General features: G+C 49.8%; 1 protein-coding gene across 1 annotated transcript; it reads left to right on the top strand.

Moving 5' to 3' along the window:
• Positions 1-4,431: 4,431 nt before the first annotated feature.
• NOG (noggin) lies at positions 4,432-5,130 on the top strand (the record flags this gene model as incomplete). The annotated part of the gene is made up of 1 exon (XM_079726319.1): positions 4,432-5,130. One exon carries the CDS (start codon positions 4,432-4,434, stop codon positions 5,128-5,130), a length of 699 nt encoding a protein of 232 aa, XP_079582445.1.
• Positions 5,131-26,356: the final 21,226 nt, after the last annotated feature.

Below are 26,356 nucleotides of genomic sequence, written 5' to 3'. Positions count from 1 at the left end.
CATACGTGCCCTCAGGATGCATAAGGTCCTCTTGCCTTCACCTGGAGTTGCCGAAGCCACGGTTCAAAAGACTGCTTCCGTTTCCCTTGACAGAGTACCTTGCAGGGACGGAATCCTGGGATGCAGATAACCAAGAATGGACCTAGAGTCACTTCGTCCGCTAGACTCTTCCCACATAGGCTGCCAAGGCCCGAGCCCCTGGCCAATCCCCACTGACATCCAACTGCTCCCCGCCTCACCCCACCCCCTGGGAGGACCTGATCAGAGAGCTGAGCGGATCACCATCCCACCTTTGGCCCATCTCCCGCCCCACCCGCCCCACAGCTTCCTTTGGAATAACTACACCCTCTTTGTCCCGCTTGTCAAGCTCCCTCTTCAGTAGAGCGGCAGAAGCACTGAAAGGGGTTGCCTGTTGAGTGTCCCCCAAGACATTTCAGTCCCCCTCCCCTAAACTCCTGAAGACCAGCAGCCACGGAGAATAGCTCAATTACACATGCTGAGCAGACAGAAAGCAGGCCCAAAGGTGTTGGAGGTGATTCCAACAGGCATCGCAATCCCTTCGAGCCCCTCTGGCTCAAATCAAAGACGGTGGGCCAATGGAGGGTGATGGAGCTCCTGGAAGAACTAACACGTGTTGAAAGTCTATTGTCCACTATATGCTCTGCCCTGGGTGCTGTGCTAAGCACAGCATCCTTTATCTCCCACGTATAACACAGTTCTGAGGGGTGTGTGTTAGCCCCGTTTTACAGATGAGGAAATGAAAGTTTGGAGTTAAGATGCCTATGTTGAGAGGGTAGCCCAGCTGGTGAGTGGCAGGACCAGACTTCCAACCAAGGTCCACCTGGTCCAAAGGTTGTCTTTGTGTTGAGCTTCCCCGTTTATGACATTTACTCCCTCATTCCCCACACCCCAGATCTTTTGGCTGTTCCCTGATATGGTGTGCTTCCCCTCTTTATGCAGACTCAAATATCCTCCTCTCCCTACTCAGATAAATATATCCTTCTTCTTCATCAAGCCCAGCTAAATCTCAGTTCTACCATTAGGGTATTAGTACTGCTTAGTCTCTGACAAACAGCATTCCCAGAGATTCACACAGTACCTAAGTGTGTGAGCTACCCTAGTGTGGCAGGGAGTGGGGGACTGACTGCAGGCTCCCCAAGAGGGGCATTTCAGAACCCCACAGTGAAGAAGAGTAAGTGTGGTTTGAGCAGAGTATAGCTTATATTATACTTGTTTTGGCTTTTTGGGGTCCCCATAATGTACTATAAAATTTCAAACATTCAAAGGATAGCATGAAGTTGTAATATTTACCAAAAATGGTTGTGAGACACCGGTCTATGCTATTAGGGGAATTTATAGATGTTTTCTTACACACCCTTTTAATGTTTTCTTCATACACTTGTCATATTCCCTTTAACTGAACTGCAATGTCTTGGATGGTAGCAATCGATTGTGACTTCTTTCTCCTTTGCATTTCCCCCCTCCCACGGTGTTCACCCAGCGGACACTCTATAAACAGGTCACCCAATCTATTGTCTAACGTGGTTTGTTTTCATTCTACTCCGCCTAAATAAAGGACTGAAGGATCTGGTTTTCAAACAAAACTAGGTGATTTGAAGGAAAGGAGAGGAGATTGATGGAATAGAAAACAGCACAAGAGAATGTCACTCAGTGGAACCCACCACCTCAGGAGAGGTGGGCTAGAATTTAGCCTTTTGAACTCTTTACTGAAAAATTATCCTCTTAGTTAATTCACAGCAGTGGCAGAACTGCTCTGGAACATTTAATCTTCCTAAGAAAATAAAGCAGTGCCAAGCCCCCTAAAGCAGCTCAAAAAGAAAGGAGTACTGTTTAAGAGCCTACTGTGTGCTGGGGTCTAGTCCCACATTATTTCAGAATCGGTGCAATTCAAACAACCAATTGGTTGTTCTTATCTCCCATATTCATTAAAGCGAGATTTTCTTGTAGGCATTACCTTAATTGTCTAATTCTAGATACTGTCTAGACTCGAAAGTTTAAGAAAAGGTTTTCAGCTGAAACTGGCCATCTCTCTCAAATGCTGGCGTTTTGCAGAAAGACTGTGCCATGAAACAAAGTGTGTTTGCTTCCTTAGACAGATGATAAATGTCTCTGTGTGTTGGGTGGGGGTGGGGTGGGAGAGCACAGGTTGAAAGGAAAAACCAGATCTTTGGGGAAAGAAACTAGAGTGATTTAGGCCGTCACAACGAGACCTCCTAACTCCACTCTGTGGAACGCTGTGAATGCTTGAGTCATCCACACCAAGTCTCTCTTCTCCAGCTTTTTCCAGACTCCAATCACATCCACCACAGAGGAAACTGAGTTTGAGTTTTGAAGCTTGGATTCAGCTCCTCATCCACAGGAAAATTAACCGTTAAGTGTCATTTCGATATCCATCTACCATCAAAAGCAAACTGCTTCTGGAAGAGAAAGCATCATGAAGGTTTATTCAGAATCACAGAAAGGTAGAACTGGAGGAGTAATGTAGTTACGTCACTAATGCAGAAAGTAAGGTGTGTGGTGCTACAAAAGTGACTTGTCCGAGGTTAACGTAGTTTTATCTGGACGGAGCCCTGCCAGGTCTCAGGTCCCCTACTGCCAGTTCATCTTTGAAGAGCCAGAACAGGCCCGTCAGCGCGCACGCACCCACACGCACACAGGTACGTACGCACACAAGTACCTACGCACACATACACAGTGACACGGACACAAGAGCAGAAACTGAGCCGGACAGACCGGACAGCAGACAAACCCACCTCGCAGGGCCGCCCCGCCAGCGCAGGGTGCAGGGCTTGCTGCGGGCCAGCAGAGGGCGCGCCGCCCCCAGGGAGCCGAGCGGCAGCTACGCGGAGCCAGGCCGGCTAGGGGAGCCGCAGGCAAGGCGGACGCGCCCCTGCAGCTCGGCCACTCCGGGTGCAAGACCCGGCCGAGGAGGAGGAGGAGGAGGGTGAGGAGCGGACCCCCCTTGTGGGCCCGGGTAACAGCTTCCTAGGAATTACATCACGCTGCGCAACGCTGCGGCTCCCGGACTCCTCCGGCGCAGAGTGTGTGTGTGTGTGTGTGTGTGTGTGTGTGTGTGTGTGTCTGTGTGTGTGTGTGTGTGTGTCTGTGTGTGTCTGTGTGTGTGTGTGTCTGTGTGTCTGTGTGCGCGCGCGCTGGGGGGAGGGGCAGGGGACTTAGACCGAGCCTGGGAGAGAGGAAGGCGAGACGCGCCCGGGGAAAAAGCTCCATGCACATGGAGAAATTCCTTGCACCGAACTGCACCAAGAAACGAGCCTCCAGCACCTCCCCGCAGCTCCCTTACCGGCGCAGAGTACCCAGCTAGTGGGAATCCTCCCAGGCCCACCTCGAGCACCCCCCAAAACCGGCCCTGCACCCTCCAGCCCGGCTCCAGCGCCGCCGCGAGCTTTCCCCAGGACCGGCCCTGGCGGGGCGCCTAGAGCCCCAGGAGAAAGGAGGGGGGCGGTGCATTTTGCAGGAGGAGGAGAAGGGGGGTGGGTGGTGGGGGAGAGAGAAAATTGCGCGGAGACCTGCCAAAGCGCCACCGCCGCCGCCACCGCCGCTGCCGCCGCCGCCGCCGCCGCCGCCGCCGCCTGTGAGCTCCGGCGGGCAGCCGGACTGTCGGCTTCCCGGGGCATCTGGGTCCGGCGGGGCACAGCCCGGGCGCTGCCGAAGCCGAAGCCGCCGCCGCCGCCTCCGCGGCGAGTGCAGGCGGCTTCCCCCGGAGCCTGTGCGGCTCCGGCTCCTCGGGGGTGGAGAAGTGGGGGGTGGGGTTGTTGTTTGGGGGGAAGAAGGGGGAGGGGGCAACGCCGAGAGAGTCAGTGGTTTCCATGGTGATGGAGCTGAAAGTGCAGGAAATTTAAAGGCTTGGACCCTGCGAGACAGACAAACCGGTGCCAACGTGCGCGGACGCCGCCGCCGCCGCCGCCGCTGGAGTCCGCCGGGCAGAGACGGCCGCGGAGCCCCGAGCAGGCGGAGGGAAGTGCCCCTAGGACCGGCTCGGCCCGCGGCGCTGCACAGAGCGGCCGGACGACGAGCAGCTAGAGGAGGAGGCGGGGAGAGCGGCCAGTCCACGCGCCCTGCGCCGCCGCCAGCCCGGGAAGGCAGCGAGCAGCCGGCGCCCCCAGCGCCCGCGGTTGCCCTGGAGCAATTTCGGATGCCCCGCCGCGGCCGCCTTCCCGAGTAGACCTGGGAGAGGAGTGGCGGCCAACTTGCGTGCGTTTTTTCCGCCCCGGTGGGAGCCGGCGCCGCGCGAAGGGCTCTGCCGGCGACTCATGCTGCCGGCCCTGCGCCTGCCCAGCCTCGGGTGAGCCGCCTCCGGAGAGACGGGGGAGCGCGGCGGCGCCGCGGGCTCGGCGTGCTCTCCTCCGGGGACGCGGGACGAAGCAGCAGCCCCGGGCGCGCGCCGGAGGCATGGAGCGCTGCCCCAGCCTGGGGGTCACCCTCTACGCCCTGGTGGTGGTCCTGGGGCTGCGGGCGGCACCGGCCGGCGGCCAGCACTATCTCCACATCCGCCCGGCGCCCAGCGACAACCTGCCCCTGGTGGACCTCATCGAACACCCGGACCCTATCTTTGACCCCAAGGAGAAGGATCTGAACGAGACGCTTCTGCGCTCGCTGCTCGGGGGCCACTACGACCCGGGCTTCATGGCCACCTCTCCCCCCGAGGACCGGCCCGGCGGGGGCGGGGTGGCGGCCGGGGGCGCCGAGGACCTGGCGGAGCTGGACCAGCTGCTGCGGCAGCGGCCGTCGGGGGCCATGCCGAGCGAGATCAAAGGGCTGGAGTTCTCCGAGGGCTTGGCCCCGGGCAAGAAGCAGCGCCTGAGCAAGAAGCTGCGGAGGAAGTTACAGATGTGGCTGTGGTCGCAGACCTTTTGCCCGGTGCTGTACGCCTGGAACGACCTGGGCAGCCGCTTCTGGCCGCGCTACGTGAAGGTGGGCAGCTGCTTCAGCAAGCGCTCGTGCTCCGTGCCAGAGGGCATGGTGTGCAAGCCGTCCAAGTCCGTGCACCTCACGGTGCTGCGGTGGCGCTGTCAGCGGCGCGGGGGCCAGCGCTGCGGCTGGATTCCCATCCAGTACCCCATCATTTCCGAGTGCAAGTGCTCATGCTAGAACTCAGGGCCCCCTGCCCGCACCCGGACACTTGATCGATCCCCACCGACGCCCCCCGCACAGTCTCCAACCAGTTCCACCACCCTCTCGCGAGGGGATTCAATGAACTTTTTTTTTTTTTTTTTTTTTTTTTCCGGCTACAGAGACCTAGCTTTCTGGCTCATGTAATGCACTGTTTAACTGTGTAGGAATGTATATGTGTATGTATATACGGTCCCAGTTTTAATTTACTTATTAAAAGGTCAGTATTATACGTTAAAAGTTACCGGCTTCTACTGTATTTTTAAAATTTTTTTAAGCAAAAGGAAAAAAAAGAACAGAGGAAAGAGAGACTTATTCCGGTTGTTGCTAATAATGTTAACCTGCTATTTATATTCCAGTGCCCTTCGCATGGCGAAGCAGGGGGGAAATGTTATTTTTTCTTAAAGTACAAAGAGAGGGGAGAACTTTTGTAGCAGGACTTTTAAAAAGCCATTTTCCATTCTTCGGAAAGTGTTTTGGTTTTCCTTGGACCTCGAAGAAGCTATAGAGTTCAATGTTATTTTACAGTTATTGTAAATATAGAGAACAAATGGAATGACTAATCATTGTAAATTAAGAGTATCTGCTATTTATTCTTTATAATATCCCGTGTAGTAAAGGAGAAAGAAGTGCAGAGCAGGATTAAAGAAAACCACTAAAATCGACTGCGCTCGACACTGCGATTCTCTGTGTTGGTGATTGATGGGGGGGTGAGGGGTGGGAGGGGCGGGTTGGGGGTGCCGCTGTGCTTACTTACTATGCCTGTTGGGAGAAGGGGCTCATCCCGTCTTCTGGTGTGATGGAAGTGAGCGCTCAGTTTTTCTTGGGGCGGGGGGGAGCTATTCTCAAACTCCTCACTTGAGCATCACGTGGCCTCCGCCCAGTCTCCCAGCTTTTTCTCCCTGTGTCACCAAAGCTCGGGCCCATCGTGACCTCGACACCCAGCCGGCCCCCTGGAGCTGACCCCAGGCTGGGCCGAGGGGCGGGAGGGAGGGTGGGCGGCCGCTTTGTCCTGCCTGACAGGCCCTTCACAATGGGGACACGTGTCTTTCACACCTACCCTGGGGGCGGAGTGCCGCTGAAACTTGACCCCCGAGGAATGGGGGGGGGAGATCAGAGCGCGCCCACCCAGATCCCGACACCCCTCCCGCCTCGCGCACCCCCCCCCCCCCACCTCAATATCCAGCCCGCGTTAACCCTTGGCACTCCCGGAAGCTGTGGTGGTGCTAGCTGAGGCGATCCCTTGGAATCAACGCAACCTCAGGGATCCTGCAGGTCTGAGCCCCCGAAATGCCAGGCCCTCAGCCAGAATTGCTGGTGATAGCTGGGAGATTTGACACTCACCTCCCCCCTCCCCTGGGACCTAAGGAGGGCTCAGAGGGTCAGGATTTCAGAGGAGTCCGAATTTGGGTGAAAAATGCCACCACTGGGATCTGCAGTTGGGAAGCGGGTGTGCCCCCCTCCCTAGACACTTACTCCACTTGCGGGTGGGGGAGGGAGGAGAAATCAGAATCTGGAGCTTTGAGCTTTGGGTTACGTAGGGGCAACAGACGTGTTACCCCTTAAAGGGACGTGCAAGACCTCGCCCCCACCCCACCCCCCAGAAAGCCGGCTCCTCGGGGCCAGCTCTGGACTCGCGTGCGTCCCTCCGCCTCAGTCCGCGGTGGCGCCCATCCGCGCAGCTCCACGTGGGCCGGCTTCCTGACACCGCTCAGCGCTCCTTTTATTTATCTTGGGCTCCAAAGTCGCTCTCCTTTGCTCCCTCCCCACCCCCCTGCCGCCTCCCCGCGCCTCCCTCCCGGCGTCCCTCCCACCCCGAGTCCGGAGTCCCGGGGAATCTATGCTAATTATTTCAAACCTGCGCTGGGTCCCCGGCGCAGTCTCAGTGCCCCCGGCCCCGCCCGCCCTGTCCCTCCAGCCGGGCGCTTTCTTCCCTCCCGACGCAGCCTCGGTGGCTCCTCATTTCAATAGCCTGGCTCGGGAGCCGGAGCCCCCTCCCCGGCGCTGCCTCCGTCAGCCGTGGGACAGACGTGAGGGTATTCATTAACTGGGAGCCGCGGAGTAACGGCATTATTCCCCCCAGAGAGGGCACCCTGCCCCCGCGACTATCTGAGGCTTCATTGTAAAAGGATTAAAAGTTAAAGACCTCCATCTTATGATTCTTTCATTTAATCTTCCTGGCGCCTGGGAGACATGCTCGATGGATGATGGCTTTTAAAATATTCCCAATGTCGCGGCTACCTTAAGACTCCGAGCCGGGCAAACAAACGTAATTTATTTCCAGAAGAAAGGGGATATTGAGATGTTTAAGTTTATGAACCGCCGTCCCCATGTATATTTGTTAAGTTCTGACAAATACCCAAATAACGTTAAAATCAGCCATTCATCACTTATGAATTTATGCAAAACTTTCTGTGCCGCGGGCCAATATTTTTTTAGACAGAGTTTCACTTGCGAGGGGAAGGGGAGGGGGCTTACGGGGGGTGGGGGGAGCCGAAAGCAAGAACTTTCATGCCTGGTAAACACGCGAATTATGCGAAGAGAGTTATTCCCAGCTGGGCGGGCAGCCAAAACTCGGAGAGCGCGCCGAGGCCAGCGCCCCCCACCCCCATGTTGGCAGTGTCACCGGATTACAATGCGAGGTCTTCCCCTCCGCGACGCCCCCTCCTCCCTCCGCCCGCCGCCCCTCCTCCCCACCCCTCCTCCCCACCCCTGCCCGCTTGGAAAACCCGCTCGCAGCCGGCGAGCTTCTCGGCTTTCAGAGCGGGAGCCCGCGGGAGCTAGGAGGACCCGGGCTGCAGACGTGACCGGCAATAGACAGACCACCGGACAGACAGCCTCAAAGGGCCGTTCCGGACACGGAGGGAGGACCCAGCAGGACCCAGCCAGTCCCACAAGGGAGCGAAGGAGGTGCTGGCTCCTGGAACGTTGCGACTAATGCGCAGTCGGTTACATCTCCATGATTATTAATGTTGGTAATACTAATAATATGGCATCAACGCGGAAAGGAGTAAAGAGCTCTGGGCAGAGAGGCAAGAAAACTGCCCTCCGCGGTCACCTAGTGCCCATCTCCTGTAAGGAGGAAAATTGATCTTGGTGTCGTCTGAGGCTTTGACAGCCTGTGTCTATGAACTTAGGCAGCTGCTGAGGGACCACGCGTCCCCCGAATGGAGATTTATAACCATTACTGATACAGACACATCGACTCGTTCAAAATCCTGGAGGAGAAAGGCACGGTTTCCCAGCACCCCAGCCCTGCTGCCCTGATTGCAGGAATTCACTCATCAACCCTCTATTTTCAACTCTTCCCTTTTTTTTCCTTCCTCCTGCCCTTCCAGCATCCTGACACTTGATGCACAAGCATACGGAGGCCAAATGTCCACAGAAAGCCAGCCCCCTTAGGGGAGGACCCTCTGGCCCCCAGAGTCTGGGAATGGGCTCTGGTTCCCTGTTGAGATGGAGAAGGCCAGGGCTCCATTATCAGTCTTGCTTCTGAGACTCCTGGGAAAGGGGGTTGAAGTTTGGTGGCAGCTGCAAGAGGGAGCTGGCTGTGTATTAAGAGCTCTTGGCTGTGCTGGATGGGGAAGACCGGGGGAGGGGCCCGCCCATACTGGTATTTTGAAGGGGTGATTCATCCTTTTTCTTTAATGCCCTTGGAATGTCAGAGCTGGAGGGGAGCTTAGACTCCAATGACCACCGCTCAATGTACGGATGAGAAGACTGAGACCTCAGTGGGGACTTGCTGAAGATTACACAGATAAATATAGTTGGGGGTAGCTAGGTGGTCTCCATTGTGCCTCTTCACTGTTCTCTTTTTCTTTGTTTGTTTGTTTTTTTCCAATATTTATTTATTGGCGGGGGGGAGGGGTGTTGAAGGAAAGTTCTCTCCCAAACTGACATAATTGTAACTGATCATCAGGAAGCTGACCAACCATTCTGTTGCATCTATTCAGCAAGCAATTATTAATGGCTTGCAGTGTGCCAAGCGCTGAGCACATTTATACACATGCTCATCCGAAGTCTCGAGTTCCCAAATAAGGAAACTGGGGCTCAGAGAGTTTAAGCGTTTCACCCAAAGCCACACAGTAAGTGACACGGTTATGGCTCAAAATCTGAGCTTATGCTAGAGCCTATGTTTCTTCTAAATACCCTTCCTCCCTTCAACCACAGGTACACCTGGCTTGGGAGACACCATGTGCCACATTACGTGCTGTCCAGTCTCAACTCAAGCTCTGTAGGGATTCGTGCCTGGGAAGCCACACAGAACATTTCTGGGCACCCTGTTATGTGCCAGAACCTCTCTCCCTCACCCCCTCCCCAAACACAAGGAGCTTACAATGCAATAGAGGAGGTAAGGAATGAAGAAGAGGGTGAGTGCTGAAAGAGGAGTTAAATAAACCAGCAGACAAACCTGGGCCCGAAAGAGGAGGGCTCCCTGCTGGCCTGGGAAGCCAGAGGAGGCATCTGACTCACATCTCTAAGGACAAATTGACTGTGGACCTACTGAGGTGGGTTTATGGGAGGAAAGGGCATTTAGGTGGAGAAAGCAGTCTGTATAAGCAAAGACATGATGTTGGAAAAGTATTTGCGTGTTTGGGACACAGCTCGAACCAACTTTAGTATAGGATGGATCCACACCAAGTGACAGTGGGCAATAAGGTCTGCAAAGCAGGCTGAAGACGAATTATGGAGGACCTCGAACGCCAACTAAGGGCACAAAACGTTACTGCTCAGGCAATAGGGAGCCATGAAGAGCTCTCGAAGAGGACAGGGACACCATTAGTGCACTACTGCAAAGGAATTATTTATTCATTCAACAGAAAGTTTTTGAGCACTCTTCTGGTTATTACTGGTATGCAACGAGCTACACCAAAACTAACAATCTTCAAATAACCATTTTACTTTGCTCATGATTCTGCGGGTCAGGAATCTGGGAAAGGCTCAGATGGGCAGTTCATCTCTGATACTCATGGGGTTCGCTGAGTGCTGGAGATCCACTCCCAAAATGGCTTCTAGCCCCTCGCTGTCAGCTGGGAGCTCTGCTGACCTGTTGACTAGCGTTCCTACAAGTGGCTTCTCCATGTGGCTTGGGTCTTCTCACAGCCTGGTGGCTTCAGAACAGTTGGACTTCCTACATGGCAGCCCATGACTCTAAGAGAAGGCATTCCAAGAGATTGAGATGGAAGCTGCAAGACTCCTTATGAAATCGCCTCAGAAGTCCCATGACCTTGTTTCTGCTGTAGTCTGTTGGTTAAGCAAGTGTCTAAGACCAGCCCAGATTCAAAGGGAAGGGAATTAGACATCACCCCTCAATGGAAGCAATAGCAAAGAATCAGGGGCCATCTTTAATCTACCACAATCACTTTCTATAGGCTAGGCTCTGTGTTGTATGCCCCAGACACAAAAATAAAAAAGTACAGCCATTTTCAATATAAGTTTGGTGCCAGCATCCAGGATGGATTGGAAATGGGATAACGGCTCCTGGGAAATTCATTAAGGAGGAAATTGCTGAGGTCCAGAAAGAATCAATAAGAGCTGAACCTGAGAAACATCAAAGCCAATTAACACAAAGCTCATTTGCCAGAAGCCTGAAGAGGACTTGGTGACTGATTGGATGTGGGGACTGAGAGAGACGTCAGAAAGACCCCTGATGTTTCAGGCCTGCAAGGGGCCATGCACCGAAGAGGAATCTAAGATGGAAGAGCTTCCTCCTACCCCCACCTCTCCCCTACACACACACAGGGAGGTTCTAGGCTCGTCCAGAAGAGAGAGGAATCTGAGAAGCCTGGAGAATATTTCAGTCTATAATCAAGATGAGTGAGTGAATGGATAAATGAATGAATGGTAGAGACAGGGCAAAAGAAAGAGGGCAAGGGATAAACAAGCGTGGCTTGGAAGCAGTAGGATTTTTCCCAGCAGACAGAAGTGTCCTGATAAAGCCAAATGTATTTGCATTTGACAGTGATATGAAGAAAGGAGCACAGGCAAACCTGGGAGAGGCCAAGGGGCAAAGAAGGTGCTGGCACTCCTTGAGTGATGCTACCAGCCGGTGTTTCATGTTGATTAATTCATCTTCATTGTGAAATGAGGAGCATTATTGCCATTATACAGATGAGGAAATCGAGGCTCAGAGAGGTTAAATAACTGGCCCAAGGACACACATCTGGTGAGTGGAAGCTCAAATCCAGGATTGTGTGATTTCAAAGGGGCATCATGTCTCCTCCGTTAGGGCTTCCTTGGCTGGAATGAATCATCCCCTTTCTCTCCATCACACTTAGCCCTCAGCGCTGCACTTCCTTGAGGAAGGGGGTTCTTAACCTGTGGTGCTTAGAAGATGGGTGTCCAGGTTGGAAAGCAGGTCGGGTCTCTCTATCCATGCTCTCTTGGCTCTCAGGACTTTTTCTTCATAGGATGTGTCACAGTCTGTAGTTCGTATTTATTTATTTATTTTAAATGCTTTTCCCAGTATCTTTCTTTCTTTCTTCTTTTTTTTTTTTTTTTTTTTTAGATGTCGGGGGTAGGAGTTTATTAATTTATTTATTTATTTTTGCTGTGTTGGGTCTTCGTTTCTGGGCGTGGGCTTTCTCTAGTTGTGGCAAGCGGGGGCCACTCTTCATCACGGTGCACGGGCCTCTCACTATCGCAGCCTCTCTCGTTGCGGAGCACAGGCTCCAGACGCACAGGCTCAGTAGTTGTGGCTCACGAGCCTAGTTGCTCCGCGGCATGTGGGATCCTCCCAGACCAGGGCTCGAACCCGTGTCCCCTGCATTAGCAGGCAGATTCTCAACCACTGCGCCACCAGGGAAGCCCTGTAGTTCGTATTTATAATTTGCAGTTACTTATATGCGTACTTCTTTTCTGGGAGGAAAGTCTGTCGTTTTCATCAGATTCTAAGGTCAGTAACACAAACGTTAAATCCTGTCCCAGTCCATGAGATTTTTAAGTGACAGAATTGTTTATTGTAACTCATGTGCCTAGTCTCCACAGCATCCAGTACAGTGCCTGTCCTGGTAAGTGTTCAGTAAATCCTAGGTAAAGTGCAGTGAACTGACTTGGGGTCCACAGGGAGCCATTGTAGTTTCCTGAGGAAGGGATGAAGTGGGAAGATGCTTCTGGCTTAGGTTTGTGTAAAAGAAGATTAGAAAGGTAAAACTGCAGGCTGGAAGACCACATAAGAGACTGCTACTGTCTATCTTTGGAGGACAGTGTGATCAGGGGGGAAGGGAGGGAAAAGGACAAACCTGAGATGTTCTAAAGGAAAATGGAACTTGGATCCAGCCTGCCTCTTTGTCTAAAAGAATAATTTGTTGGAGCTGAGAAGAAGCTCTCCCCTTTAAATGGCACAAGCCCCCTCTCCTTTGCCACAGTCCTCACCTTTCCCTGCGGCATGCTTCACCCATTATATTCCCTGCCAGAACCACTGTAGGCGTTATGCATTTGAGGCTCCTGGATTCCATAGAAGTAGCAGACTGAAAGTCAAGAGCAAGTTTTGAGTCTTTGAAATAAGGAAAAAGGGAAGTCCTAAAGGAAATCAGCTACAGAATTTGGGAAAAGGATTCAGATTTCAAGGATAGATAGAATTACAACATATAAAGTGGGATGGCCTTAAATTTCACTCCTTCATTTGACTGAAGAAGCTAAGGCTTGTCAACTCAACGTCAATGGACTTGTTTCAGGTCCAGTTACTTTGGAATAGAGCTAGCGCCAGAAGCAAAATCTCCATATTTCCAGTTCAACCCTCCCTTTAGAGTTGTTCTAAGTATAAACAGTGTTCGAATTTTAAAAGCACTTTCATGTCCATAATTTCATGTGCAATGAGACGTGAACACCCCCAAGGGCAGGAAATAGGTCTGTCTGAATGTCCCCAGAGCCTAGTCCCTGACCAGTAGCAGCGCTTCACAAATATCGCCTGGAAGGATCAGTGTGCATAGGCTTGTTTTACTGATAGGAAGGCTGAAGCTCACAGAGGTTGAGGAAAGGACAGATGCTCACAGAGCCCATTCTAGATGGTGGCAGCAGGAGTAGCTGGTGCCATCAGTAATGGGACATCCAGCTGCTGCTATTTCTCCCTGGTTGGGATTGGGCTCAGGAAACCAACCACACATCTGCAGACTGAGCAGTAGGTCTGTGGAATAAGGGTAAGGCAGATAAGGTGGTCTGCAGCTGCCAAGTCAAACAGGCCCTGCAGCGACTGGTTTTGGCAACCTCTTCCCAGCCCAGGTTGTAAAGGATTCTCGACTGGTGTTCAGTTTATTCAATTAAGGGAAAAAAATTAGTCAAGCAAGGGAAATAGTTCTTCCCCCATTTTACAGATGTGGCAATGTGGGGAAAACAGGAAGCTTAAGTGATTCGCCCTACATTGCACAGCTAGCTGGTGGTGGAGCCAAGATCCAAACAGCGCTCAGCTCTCTGCTGGGCTGCTGGGAGAAGCAGAGGGGGTTAGTGCTCTCTGAGTTCATAATCCCAGCCAGTCTCCCTGATTCTATGCTCGCCCCAGCTCCAATCCATTCTCCACGCTGTTGCCCAAGTGACCTTAAGACACACATGTGGTCTTGTCACTCCCCTGCTTAAAACTTCTCAATGGCTTCCCATCACTCTGAGGATAAAGGCCAGAATCCTTACCCGACTGAGGCCCCTCTCCCCCTGCCTCTGTGTTCCAGCCACCCAGTCTTTCATGTGTGTTCACTCACACACTGAGCTCGCTGCTGCTTCAGGGCCTTTGCACATGCTAAACCTTCAGTCTGGTATGCCTTCTCTGCCACCAGGACCCCTAAATGCCACCCTGTCCTTTAGATCCCATTCCTACGTAAAGCAGGTCAGATCCCTCTATCCGTGCTCTCTCAGCTCTCAGGACTTTTTCTTCATCGGATATGTCACAACTTGCATTAGTATTTATAATCTGCAGTTATTTGCATGCTCTGTCTGTTCCAGTAGACTGTCACCTCCCGCCATTTTGCTCACCATGGTATTCCTGGGCACTGGTGCAGTTTGGGGCCCATACAAACTCTCTCTCTCTCTCTCTCTCTCTCTCTCTCTCTCTCTCTCCATATATATATATATGTGTGTATATATATATATATATATATATATATATATATATATATATATCTCTTGGACTCTGAGGATACTAGGAGTTCAAAGTTCAGCTCCAGTTAAATAGTGATCCAAGGAAAATTTAAGAATGTGCCCCAGTGTTTGATACAGAGCAGAGAGCCAGGGCTGTTCAGATGATGCTATCAGTTCTGGAGATTATGGCGACTCCCAGGCTACTGATGCCCAAGGTCCCTGCTCACTGGAGTATGTGGGGAAGGATAGCTAAGTTGCCAGATAAACTCTTTTAGCAAATCAAGGACGATCCCAGTAAAAGGGAATCCACCCCAAAAACATGGCTTTCCCAACAGGAGCTAGATAGCATTGAGTGATTCCATGGAGAAAATTCTAAGACTCTTCAGGCGTGGGTGGAAGAGTCACCTTTCCCCATATCTGAAATCCTTAAAAATGGGAGAGATTACCTTATCTGCTGGACAGTTAAAACTTGATCTTTCCCTGCCCAAGGAATAATAAAATTAGACAATGACTAACTCAGACCTAATGCTTTACAGTTTAAAACCACTTTCACATCCATTATCTCTTTCAAAGTGCACAGGGGGGCACAGCCAGAATTTTTAGCTGTACAATAACGTGCCCTGGAGGCAAAAACCTTTCTACCAGAGAAAGGAGTTTGATATGGGGGTGGAGAGGGACTCTTGGACTTGGGAGTGAGACGAGCCTGGGTTTGAATCTTGGTCTATGGCTATTAGCTTGACCTCCCTGAGATTTAGTTTCCACATGTCTAAAATGGGCATAATGACATGTACCTTACCAGGTTGTTAGGGTGTTCTAGTGTGTTCCATACGTGTAGCTCCATGTGGGGTGTAGGAGCCCAGCTAATGGTGGTCTCCTTCCCTCTCCCCAATTCCAGGGCCTGTGCAGTGCCCCTCAGAGTCAGGACAAAAGCTGAATGCCCTATCACCCAGAGCCAGTGACAAGCTACTTGCCCAGGTCTTCATTTCTGCAAGGTCCACACCTGGGGAAAAGAATCCAATGGATTCTTTTTTCTCTCTGCTGATGAAAAGGCTGTATGTTTATGGCCAGTTGCTTTTACTGTTATTGTTTAAATTATAAGCCAAAGAGTAGATGAGGAGGAAAGCCAGTGACCAAAGGCAAAGCTGAGAGAAAAGGTTAAATCAGAATGAAGGGAAGTCGGGGAACCAGGGAATTTGTTTCACATGAACAGAGAGAGGAATTCAGCCCAGGTAAATTAGCCCTAATTTGTTTTAATTCTAGAAATTCCTCATTTCTAGTTATTGGCAGGGATCACCCAGAAGTGACTTGCTCCCAGAAACAGTTTTGACTGGTGTCACTCTCACCTCATTTCAGGGACAGAGACAATCATACCCAGGTGGGGCCAAGGCCCCCAGAAGGGTCAGCATGTAATATCAGGGAATGGAGAGCTTTAAAGAGCATCTGTCTACCTGTGACCACCACCGTGGAAATGAGGAAGCTGAGGCCCAGAGAGGTGAAGTGACCTGGTCAAGGTCAAACCTCAAGTTAGAGACCAAGACAAATGGAGAAATGCTGACGCAAGTGCAGGGCTGCTGGGAACTAAGCCGTGGACTCAAGTGCCTCTCACCCCAAGGTTGGACAGCTTCCCCAAAGGCCATATTCCAAGGCTCGTTGCCCAGGGGCCTGGGCTCTGCTGTGTCTTCCTTCTTCCCTTAGAAAGCAAGCACCATAGGTAGGCCCTGGGCTGTGGCTCCCGCCCAGTGGGACCCCTGGGGACATGTTCAGTGTGATTCCTCTTTCTGGCTGGACCCTTGGAGATTGATGCACCCCAGAGTTCTGGTCAACTCTCTTCTTCTCCTTTCATAGAACTACCTGAGGAGAAACCCTGGGCTTCCCACAGTGGGCGCTGCCACACCTGGATGGCCAACACCCAGATCTCTGCCCTGGGCCAGACTTCTCTCCTAAGCTCCATCCCTGCAGAGCCAACTGCCTTCCGGACTTCACCACATCAACTACAGGTTCCAAGCTGAATCCTAACATTATTCCTAAACCTTCTAATCAGTTTTCAGTTTTCTCATTCCTGAGTACTGGCCCCACCATTCACCCACGTATATGGTCAAAAAAACACAAAAACCTCTGGTCTACCTCTTGTGAGCATCCTCTCCTCACTAACAAAGCATCCGCCAACGCCTCTTGAATTACCTCTCTGTCCATCCTCTCATCCTCATCCTCACCATGGTTATATATAGCTCAGGCCCTTGTCATCTCTTGTCTTTGCCTTTGAATACCCTAATAGTCAATTTCTCCACCTCCAGCCTTGTCCCATCTTCAACATTGCCACTTGCATTGCCATTTCCCTAGCACACGCTCCAAACTTCCAGGGTCTCCCCTTTAGCCATAGAACCATGGTTAACTTCCTTAGCATGGCTCCCAAGGTCCTTTACAGTCTATACCCCAATTTGCCTTCCACTATCATCTTCCATTTTCTGTTGTACCCTAACCCCAACAACCAGCCACACCAACTTGTTCATGGCTGCCTGAACTTGTCAGCCCTTTGACGCTTTTCTTACGCCATCTGCTCTACCTGAAATGGTCCCGCCCCACCCTTGCCCCATCACCCCAAAGAGGATTCCACCTAGGAAAGACCTACTCATACTTCAGGGCACAGCCCACACGGTACCTCCTCAGTCCTCGGCCAGGATGGAATTGTCAAGCCATACTTTGCCCTCCCACAGTGCTGATGATTAATAATAATCATAAATAGGTATTAACTGCACATGTGTGACAGACACTGTCCTAGGCACTTTATGTGCATTATATCATTTAAACTCCAACAGAGATCCTAAGTGATATATTACTACTGATAGGTTCAGAGACATTTGGTGATTTACCCACGGACTCTTAATTAGTTAGTGGCAAAACCATGACTCAAAACTAGGATTCAGGGCTTCCCTGGTGGCTCAGTGGTTGAGAGTCCACCTGCCGATGCAGGGGACACGGGTTCGTGCCCCGGTCCGGGAAGATCCCACATGCCGTGGAGTGGCTGGGCCCGTGAGCCATGGCTGCTGGGCCTGCACATCCGGAGCCTGTGCTCCACAACAGGAGAGACCACAACAGTGAGAGGCCCATGTAGCGCAAAAAAATAAAAAATAAAATTAATTAATTAATTAATTTTAAAAAACTAGGATCCAAACTCCAAAACCCATGCTCTTTCCAATCTTGCATACTGCATCTCACCACATTAGTCCAGCACTTATAAGTTGGGATGAACCCACATGTGGCTACCTCCAGATTTCGAAGCGCTTTGAGGGCAGCTGCTGTATTTGACTCTAATTTCCAACTATGTTATCCGAAATAGTGCTTGACACATACTAACCATTTGATAAACATATGGTGAACGAGTAACTGAGTAACTGGATATGAGAAGGACTTCCAGTTTTTTCTTTTTAAGTCAAATCCAAACAGAATGTGTTGGTTTGTTTAATGAACATCGGTTAATTCCAAATTCAACTTAAGGAGATCTTTTGAAGACATAGGTAATGTGGGGTTGTTAAAAGTAGAGACTGAAAAAAAAGACAAAGTAGAGACTTTGAAGTTGAACCTAAGCTGTTTACCCTATCCCAGCTGTGTGACTGATAATATTAATGCCTTTGTAAGCTCTAAAACCCTGAGCAAACCCAAGTTGCTGTTATTAATATGTGCTTCTCCAAAGAGCACTCAGCCTGTCCCCACCCAGAGAAGGAAAGCAGGGAGAGATAACCCCAGAGATCACTGGTGTCTCACTGGAAAGGCCTGTGAACACCAGGTAGGGATACTCTTGTGTAAATGCTGCTGTCTTGTAAGGAGAAGGTTTGACAAAAGATGGAGCAGTGAGGAACTGCAGCCTATTTAAACCAGGAGCAACTTGAGGCCAGAGTCATAGAAGACCAGTGCGGAAGGGACATTAGAGCAAAGTGACTGTCATTGTTCCAGCCCTCTCACATTAGAGGTGGGGAAACCAAGGCCCAGAGAGGTGCAGAGACTTGCCCAAAGTAACCAAGCTGGTTAGCTCTGGAGCTGGGACTAGAACCTAGTGACGCCCATGATATGCCAGATTACCATCCTCCCAAGATTCAAATCACTTTTCAAAAACACTCAAGGTGATTATCTTTTTTTCTGTGTTCCTGAATGAAGCATTTAGTTAATAGTTAGACCTATTAGCCCACAATGTCAGAGAGACACTCCTCAAGTCTCCAAAGCCCTGAGAGCTGTGTGAGAGGGATGGAGGTGCTGAAGGGACAGTGCCTGGGATGTTTCCAGGATGAGCCCCTCCTCCCTGCCAGGTACAGTCTGGCTCTCCGAGACCAGCCACTGCCACTCCTCTGAATGTTTCCAAAGGCACGACCCTCCCCAGGCTGGGAAAATCAGCCCAGCATCTGAGTCAGGTGAATGTGATGAGCAGGTAGAGGTCAAGTTTTAGAACGAGAGGGATCTGGATTGGCAACCCGCTCGGAGAACAGAGCTCTAATCCTGTCAGTCCTTCTCCGACCCCGACAGGAGCGAAACCATGGTAATGTTATTGCCCCATTCCTGGTAGGTGCTGTGCAGTCACAATGAATTGAAAACTTTTTCCTTTCCCACTGCTTGTCCTTGAGAAAAATCAGCGCCAGCAGCAGTCATTTATTAGGCACTTACCACGCCCTGCACTAAGCATCCTCATCCCTAAGTTAGGAGCTGGTACTACTGCTTACAGACGAGAGTACTGGGACACACAGCAGCAGTGGAAGGTTACACAGTGAGGAAAAGGCAGATCTGGGATTCACTCAGATGTCCTGACTTCACAGCCTACACCATTAACCTCCTTAACTCCCCCCATCTGTACAATAAGAGTAGCAAAATCTACCCTGCAGGGGTATAGCAAGGATGAAAGCAAGTAAGAAATGTAGGAGCCTGGCACCAGGCCTGCCATACGTGGGCACTTCAGAAGAGCATTCTATAGGATTGAGGCAAATGGCAAGGAACGAGAAGAAGAAAGACAGGAACCAAGATTCTGGGACCCGTTCTGACCATGTAGCATCATGCACGGGTCACCTCCTATAGTGAATGGAAACGTTAATCCACCTTGGACAATTTCAGCCCAATTGTTAAAATGTCAGGCCTCCTCTAAAATGACCACCTTCCCTTTTTCTCTTAGCCCTCCTGCAGGAGTGTGCAAGCATTCACATGCACACACACAGACATATACATACATGCATACTGTGGCTTTTGTTTTTCTTCTGCTTCTTTTGCTTCCTTGCATTTGGTATCCATGACAACACACCCCAGCAGCAACGAGGAGGTGGCATAGTTGCTGTTTCTCCCATCCCCTTGTCTTGCTGATCAAGACTGATCAAGATCATTCCTGATCCCTCATTCGGAGGGCTGGGCTAACCTCACCCAAAAGGCCATGGGACAGTTTCCCAAGGGAGGAGGCAAAGGGGAAGAGGTTAGAGAACCTCCACTTTAAAAACCAACAAATAAAACAACCCTCTGTCTAGGATGGAGAGAGTGAAAGAACCCAATCCTCTGGCTGGGCCAGACAAGCCTTCCCCAGGCATGGGCACTGGAGAGGCTAATTGGGGTCTTCAGCCCCTGTGGTATGTTATGACTAAGGGCGGCTAGCTATTTTTCCAGCCTTTTTGGCTGGTGAGTTCCCCGGATGGAAAATTTGAGCCCAGTCCTTGTAAGTCTGGAATCGCAGAATGCATACCTTGCACCAGCAATCAGACGCTGAACCTCGCAGCTCTCGCGATACCCTATCATGTGAGACAGGTCACTAAGAGCCATTCTCTACAGTTACCCTGCACGAGAGGGTCCACACACCACATCACACACAGTATCCCACTCCATCTTCCCATCAACCCAAGGTAGGCCTTTTATTACCACCAATTTTTCAGACTAGGAAACTGAGTCTCTAAGAAAACACCAATCAGTTGTTCACAACCTCTTCGTCTGATGTGAAGTCTGATTTCTTGGCCATCATGCTACAACTGATCCTGACCCCAAGCCACCATTTAGATACTACCCCATATTACAGTGGGGTAATGTTGTGCCTGTGGAATTGATGTGGCAACCATATCATTTAGAATTTGAAGGGATCTTGAAGATTAGATCCATTTCACAGTGGAGGAAATTAAACTTTTTATCAGGTCTACACATGGTAGTTACATCATATATATCTACTGAGGTCCAAAGAGGGGAAATGATATGCTCAAGACCACACAGCTAATAAGAGGATAGGATTAAAACTTCTATCTTAAATCTTAGTATGGTCTAATTCAACATACGTTTGCTACGTACCTGCTAAGCCAGGTGCTAGAGCTATAGCGATGGAGCAGGAATGGTTTCTGACCTTGAGGTGGGCAAGTGTTGCTGTTTGAGCTCTTGGTCCAGCCCAGGAGCTTCAGCAAGTCAAAGGATGAGTACGAGTGAGTCAAGCAAAAAGAGAAGAGGCATTGCTGGCAGGGGGAATGACATGACCACAGGCATGGGGATCTGAAATAGCTTGGTATGAACTGGGAACTCTATACAGTTCCGGGTGAACTGGGAACTCTATACAGTTCCGGGTGAACTCTATACAGTACAGTTCACATAGAGTGTGCCTGGGAATGACGGGGCAGTTAAAACTGGTGGAAGTCAGGGGCCGTGCAGTGGAGGGCCTTGGAGTCCACATTCAGGAATTTGGACTCTCTCCAAGGCCACTGGGAGCCAGTGAAGGGTTCATGTGAAGGGGACTCTCGTGTGAAATCATGGAAGGGTCCACTGGAAGCCACTGAAGGGTTCTGTATATCATGTAGAGGGTAGATCAGAAGAAGAGCTCAATTAGCAAAACGTGGCAATGTCTGGGCCTGAGATTGAGTAGTCTTTTGTCATAGAGAGATGAGGGATGGAGAGGAGAGAGTTGATGCAAGAACTTCTTGGGAGGTAAAATTGACAGGTCTTGGTGATTGATTGGCCATGGAGAGTCAAGGGGAGAGGGAAGGAGTCAAGGATAACCTCAGTGTCCTTTCCATTACATAACCTTGACTACTGTCTGGAGTGTTCCCAGCCCAAGAACAAGGTGCCTAAATATCTAACATCATCCTGAGGTTGCCTGGAGACCAGACTCAGAACAAACAGAAAGAACAGTTTTGAACCAGTCAAAGGGCTGTGTCTAATGTGACTCTGCCACTAATAGGCAGAGTGCCTTCAGGATTCTTATTTAATTTGGGGGTTTTGGTTCCTACATCTGAGGTGGAGAGCTGGGTTGGGCCATCTCTCCAGTGTCTTCCAGCCCTATCTACCTTCCTGATGCAATTGTCATAAAAGTCAAATTCATTCATTCATTCATGCATACTGCAATATCCATTAGCATTATCCACGTGCCTAGCCTTTTTCTAGCAGCTCTGGAAATCCAAAGATGAATAAGAGTCAACACCAGCTGTCATGGAATGAGGATGGGAAGATACAGGTAAATAACAGGCAATTACAACATGAGTGATGGGATCAGAAAACACTCAGAAAGGCTCTTCACCCAAGTTGGGAGTAGAATGGGTCAGGAACTATTTCCCTGAAAACTAGATACCTGAACTGACGTTGAAGGATAAGTAGTTAGTCTGGCAAAGAGAGGGGAGAAATATTCCAGGCAGCAGTAACAACATTGTACAAAGGCCAGAAAGTAAGAGAGTGCATGGTCAACTCAGGGAATTGAAAATAATAGCCATGCGTGGAAGTGTGTCGTGGATAGCCAAGTGCTATAACATCAGCAGCAGCAGCAGCAACAGCAGCATGTTTATAAGGCAGGACCTGGTGAAACACATCACAAGCAGGATTCACTACTCTTTTCGAAGAACCAAGTTGTACCTCTCCCCTCTGGACTGTGCTGCTGATACAGAGAAATACCTTTACTCTCCAATTCTTTTTACTATTCTCCATGACTCTTCCCTAAGAAAAGAGTGTCAGAGATATTATATATGCAGTTTCATCATTCATTATGTCTTTAGAGTCTCAAATAATCCTGTGTTGGCAAAAAAAAAAAAAATTGTTATTCCCATCTTACACACAGAAGTTGAGTGATTCAACTGATAGTGGAGAAACCCGGACTTGCCCCATAGCTCTGGCTGCTGGTCACCTTCTCTTTTCCAGAACCCATATAGACCTTCTGGTTGCACAGAACACAGAACCACACCCATCATTCTCACAGACTTTCATGGTAGACTGCACTTCCCAAAGTCAGTTATCCCCTTTCATTGATTACCTTGGAGGTGGGTCTACTTCTTAAATCTCTTTAGTTAAGCCATCTCCAAATCACTTTGGCTGGAAGATAGGATCAGTTTATGTCTGGGAAGGTTTCCTGTAGACAGCAAATCTTATCCATAATGGGCAGATTTCCTATGTTTAATCAAGGAAGGTGATACTTCCTGTCTCTGGGGTTCTGGCTTTTTAACCTTTTGCATAAGCCAATTCTTGCTTAGAATTTGGAATCCAACTTATTTGAAGTCCTAATCCACACGTTGAGGTGACTGAGGAGACCTGGAGCTGGAAGACCAGGGTGAGAGCCTTCCTTGGCTGTCCCTTTTCTGCCTTGTGACCCAGGAGCAAATCACTCTACCACGGGCATGCCTGGGGTCCACGCAAAACCTTGGTTTAAATCTCAGTACTGCTTATGATTGGTTCTATAGCCATGTACAAGTTATATAGTTTCTTTGAGTCTCGGTTCCTCATCCAGAAAAATGGGGTCAATCCTTTATACCCCTCAAGATAATGGGATGCTGGAATACAAGAGCTGCTTAGCTGTTATTTGTTAAATAAATGGGAGAATTTGAAACAGTTCCCTTCACCCTTCTCTCGCTCCCAGGCTCACTTTCTCATCCATGGAAGGGAGATAAAAATCTCTCCCCTGTATACCTCATTGGGCATCTGAGCAAATTCCATGCAGTCATGTTTGCAAAAGTTCTTGTGAACTTTAAGAGTCTATGACAATCTGAGGTATAATTTACGCTATCTAAGGAACTATGCAAAACTCTTTACATATGTATTTATCATTCTATGAGTGTCCTACAGGGTGGATATCATCATCATTTCCAGTTCCCAGATAAGGAAACTAGAGCCCAGGAGGTTAAGTGCCTTTCCCAGGTTCACAAGATAGTATGCACTGGAGCAGAGATTAGAATCCAGGTTGGTCTGACTCCAAAACTAGTTGAGCCTCTGATCCCATTGAGTCCAGGGGTTACAATCCTAGTCTCTGGAGCCAGCCTACCTGCAGTCCCATTTGAGGTCTACCACTGATTAATGATGCGTTGCTGGGGGAGAGTTATCTTCTCTATGCCTCAGTTTCCTCATCTGTGAAAAGAACGTATTGATAGTATCTAACTCTTGGACATAAGACCCTTCAGCTCATTTACTTCTAGTTTCTTCAACTCAAAAATGAGAAAATAACAGTAACTGTACTGTGCCAGGCTGGAGGCAAAGCGACCTTACTTACTGACGACCTTACTGACTAAATCTTAATTCTAAGCTCTAAGATCTTGGCTGTCCTCTGCTTGAGACTTATGTCTCACCTCCTCTGTGGAGCCTTCCAAGATCATTCAGGGGCTATATTTAGAGTCCTCAGCATGCGCTGGGCCAACAGTTAACACTTGTTTGTACGTCACCGAATAAATTTATTTCAATGTCTTTTATGCCTTAACTGATACTGTGAAATTCACGTCTTTCTAGAATCTAATAATAATAACTATCATTTCCTGAGTAGCTACCATATGCCTGAAACTGGGCATTTAACCCTATGACGTGAGTCATCATTCCTATTATACAGAAGAGAAAACTGAGGCTCACAGAGGTTAGTTTGCCCATGGGCACACAGTTGTTTGTACGGAAGACCCTAGAAACGTTTGTAGAATGAATGAATGAAAGAGTGGTGTGTCCCCAAAGACACTAATGATTTGGTGAACAAAGCTCTTATCATATGTTCTAACCACCCAGCAAATAGACTAGACATAATTGCATAATGATGTCAGACTCCGACTTGAACAGAGTAAAGGCCAAGAGGTCCAGTGAGTTTTCCGAGGCTTCCACCCTGTGGACATGTATCGTGAGTGACGCAGGGGGGAGCACACTGGACCAAGTGTGAGTCTTGCCATCTGCAAATATCGGGCGCTCACAGTTCCGTGGGCTAGCCAAGCGGCCGCCTAAATCTTCATCTCTTTAGGGACATTCGATTCTTGGGTGATTCAAAGAGCCAGAGCAGACATTTATTTGCAGGTTGAAATCTCACCACTACGGTTCCTATTTGTCATGGAAATTGGATTCTCAAAGGCCAGTCCCTCTTGACACCACTGAGTTCCAATAAGCCACCCTTTCAAAAATAAGATAAAACCCTCAGAGTGCGATGACGCTTCTCACACTCTCCGCAGATCTTTTGCTTTCTCTGACACTTGGCACCCAAAGGTGACATCAAGCAAGTGAGGAGGAAGGGTGAAGGGGTGGGGCGTGGAGTCTGGGGCGTGAAAGGAAGTCAGCGTTCTTATTTCATCCAGGTGTTCCACAAACATTTAACGGAGGTCTACCTGGTGAGGTGGAAACCATTGTTCCTATTTTCGGGAAGAGGAAACTGCAGCTCAAAGAGACCTGTCAAGATGATTAAGATATGGTCCCTACGCTCAAAGAGACCCCAATTCAATAGAGGTGACAGACATGGAAGCCATGACCTATGACCCAAAAAGAGTGGCTACAAAGTACTCAAGGTGTGTGGAGGAGAGTGCAGTTAAGAAGGAAGGCCTCCCTTTGGGAAGTATTTGTAAATGCAGCGAAGTCAAGCCTAACAGTGACATTTGACAATGACATTTGACTTTGTTTCATGAGAATATCATATGCATCCTGATTCCTTCCCCAAGTATGTGAGAGGGGTCCAGCACTTGGAGGTTTAGCTGTGTGATTTTAGACAAGTGACTTCATATATATATATATAGAGATAGATAGATAGATAGATAGATAGATAGATAGATAGATAGATTTTAAAGATATACCTGTTTTTTTTTTAAGAAGATGTTGGGGGTAGGAGTTTATTAATTAATTAATTTATTTTTGCTGTGTTGGGTCTTCGTTTCTGTGCAAGGGCTTTCTCTAGTTGTGGCAAGCGGGGGCCACTCTTCATCGAGGTGCGCGGGCCTCTCACTATCGCGGCCTCTCTTGCTGCAGAGCACAGGCTCCAGATGTGCAGGCTCAGTTGTTGTGGCTTGTGGGCTCAGTAGTTGTGGCTCACGGGCTCAGTAGTTGTGGCACGCGGGCTCAGTAGTTGTGGCTCACGGGCCCAGTTGCTCCGCGGCATGTGGGATCTTCCCAGACCAGGGCTCGAACCCGTGTCCCCTGCATTAGCAGGCAGATTCTCAACCACTGCGCCATGACTTCATATTTTTAAGCCCTAGTTTCTTTCTCAGCAGAATAGGAATATGATCATCCTAATCCTCCTTAGGATTATTATCATTGTTGTTGTTATTTCCCTAGCTACATCCTTAGATTGTTGTGAGGTCTCATAGTGTGACATGCATTCCCATGCACTGAATCCGCTGCAACCTCCTGTTCGTGTGTGGAAAATTATCTCGTTATTGTTTCTGTCAAGGGCCTGTCCCTGTATTCCTGAGGGACCAGATACTCTATTGATTCCTCAGTAAAGCAAATCTTGTCCCAAAGGTGGACCACCCCCCAGAGGATCTCCTTTTACCTCACACGCCTCGGAGAAGCAGGGCAATTCCACAAGAATTTTCCAAACTCGACACTCTCAACATTTTGGGTCACACAGTTCTTTGCTGTGGGAGCCGCCCTGTGCCTTGTAGGATACCTGGCAGCACTCCTGACCTCCACCTCCTAGGTGCCAGTACCCAGCCCGTGGCTGTAGTCATCAAAATGCCTCTAGGCATTGCCAAATGTCCACGGGGCTGGGGGGCAAAATGTCCCGTGTTTAGAAGCACCTGTGCCACCATCCCCCTAGGAGGTATGCCAGGCAGGAATTTCTGCTTCCCTGTCACACGTGAGAAAGCACCTGAGACCCAGAACAGGAAGGAGCCCATCCAAGCTCACCAAGGAATCTAAGAGCCAAGAGTCCGATTTCACTTCCCGGAACACCTCGCGTGTGGAACCGCGGCGCCTTGCACGGCGCACGCACAGA

The sequence above is a fragment of the Hyperoodon ampullatus genome (genome assembly GCF_949752795.1).
Source record: "Hyperoodon ampullatus genome assembly, chromosome: 19".
Taxonomy (NCBI): Eukaryota; Metazoa; Chordata; class Mammalia; order Artiodactyla; family Ziphiidae; genus Hyperoodon; species Hyperoodon ampullatus.
The sequence above is the reverse complement of the archived record's forward strand: the minus strand, read 5'-3'. Positions and strand labels throughout refer to the sequence as shown.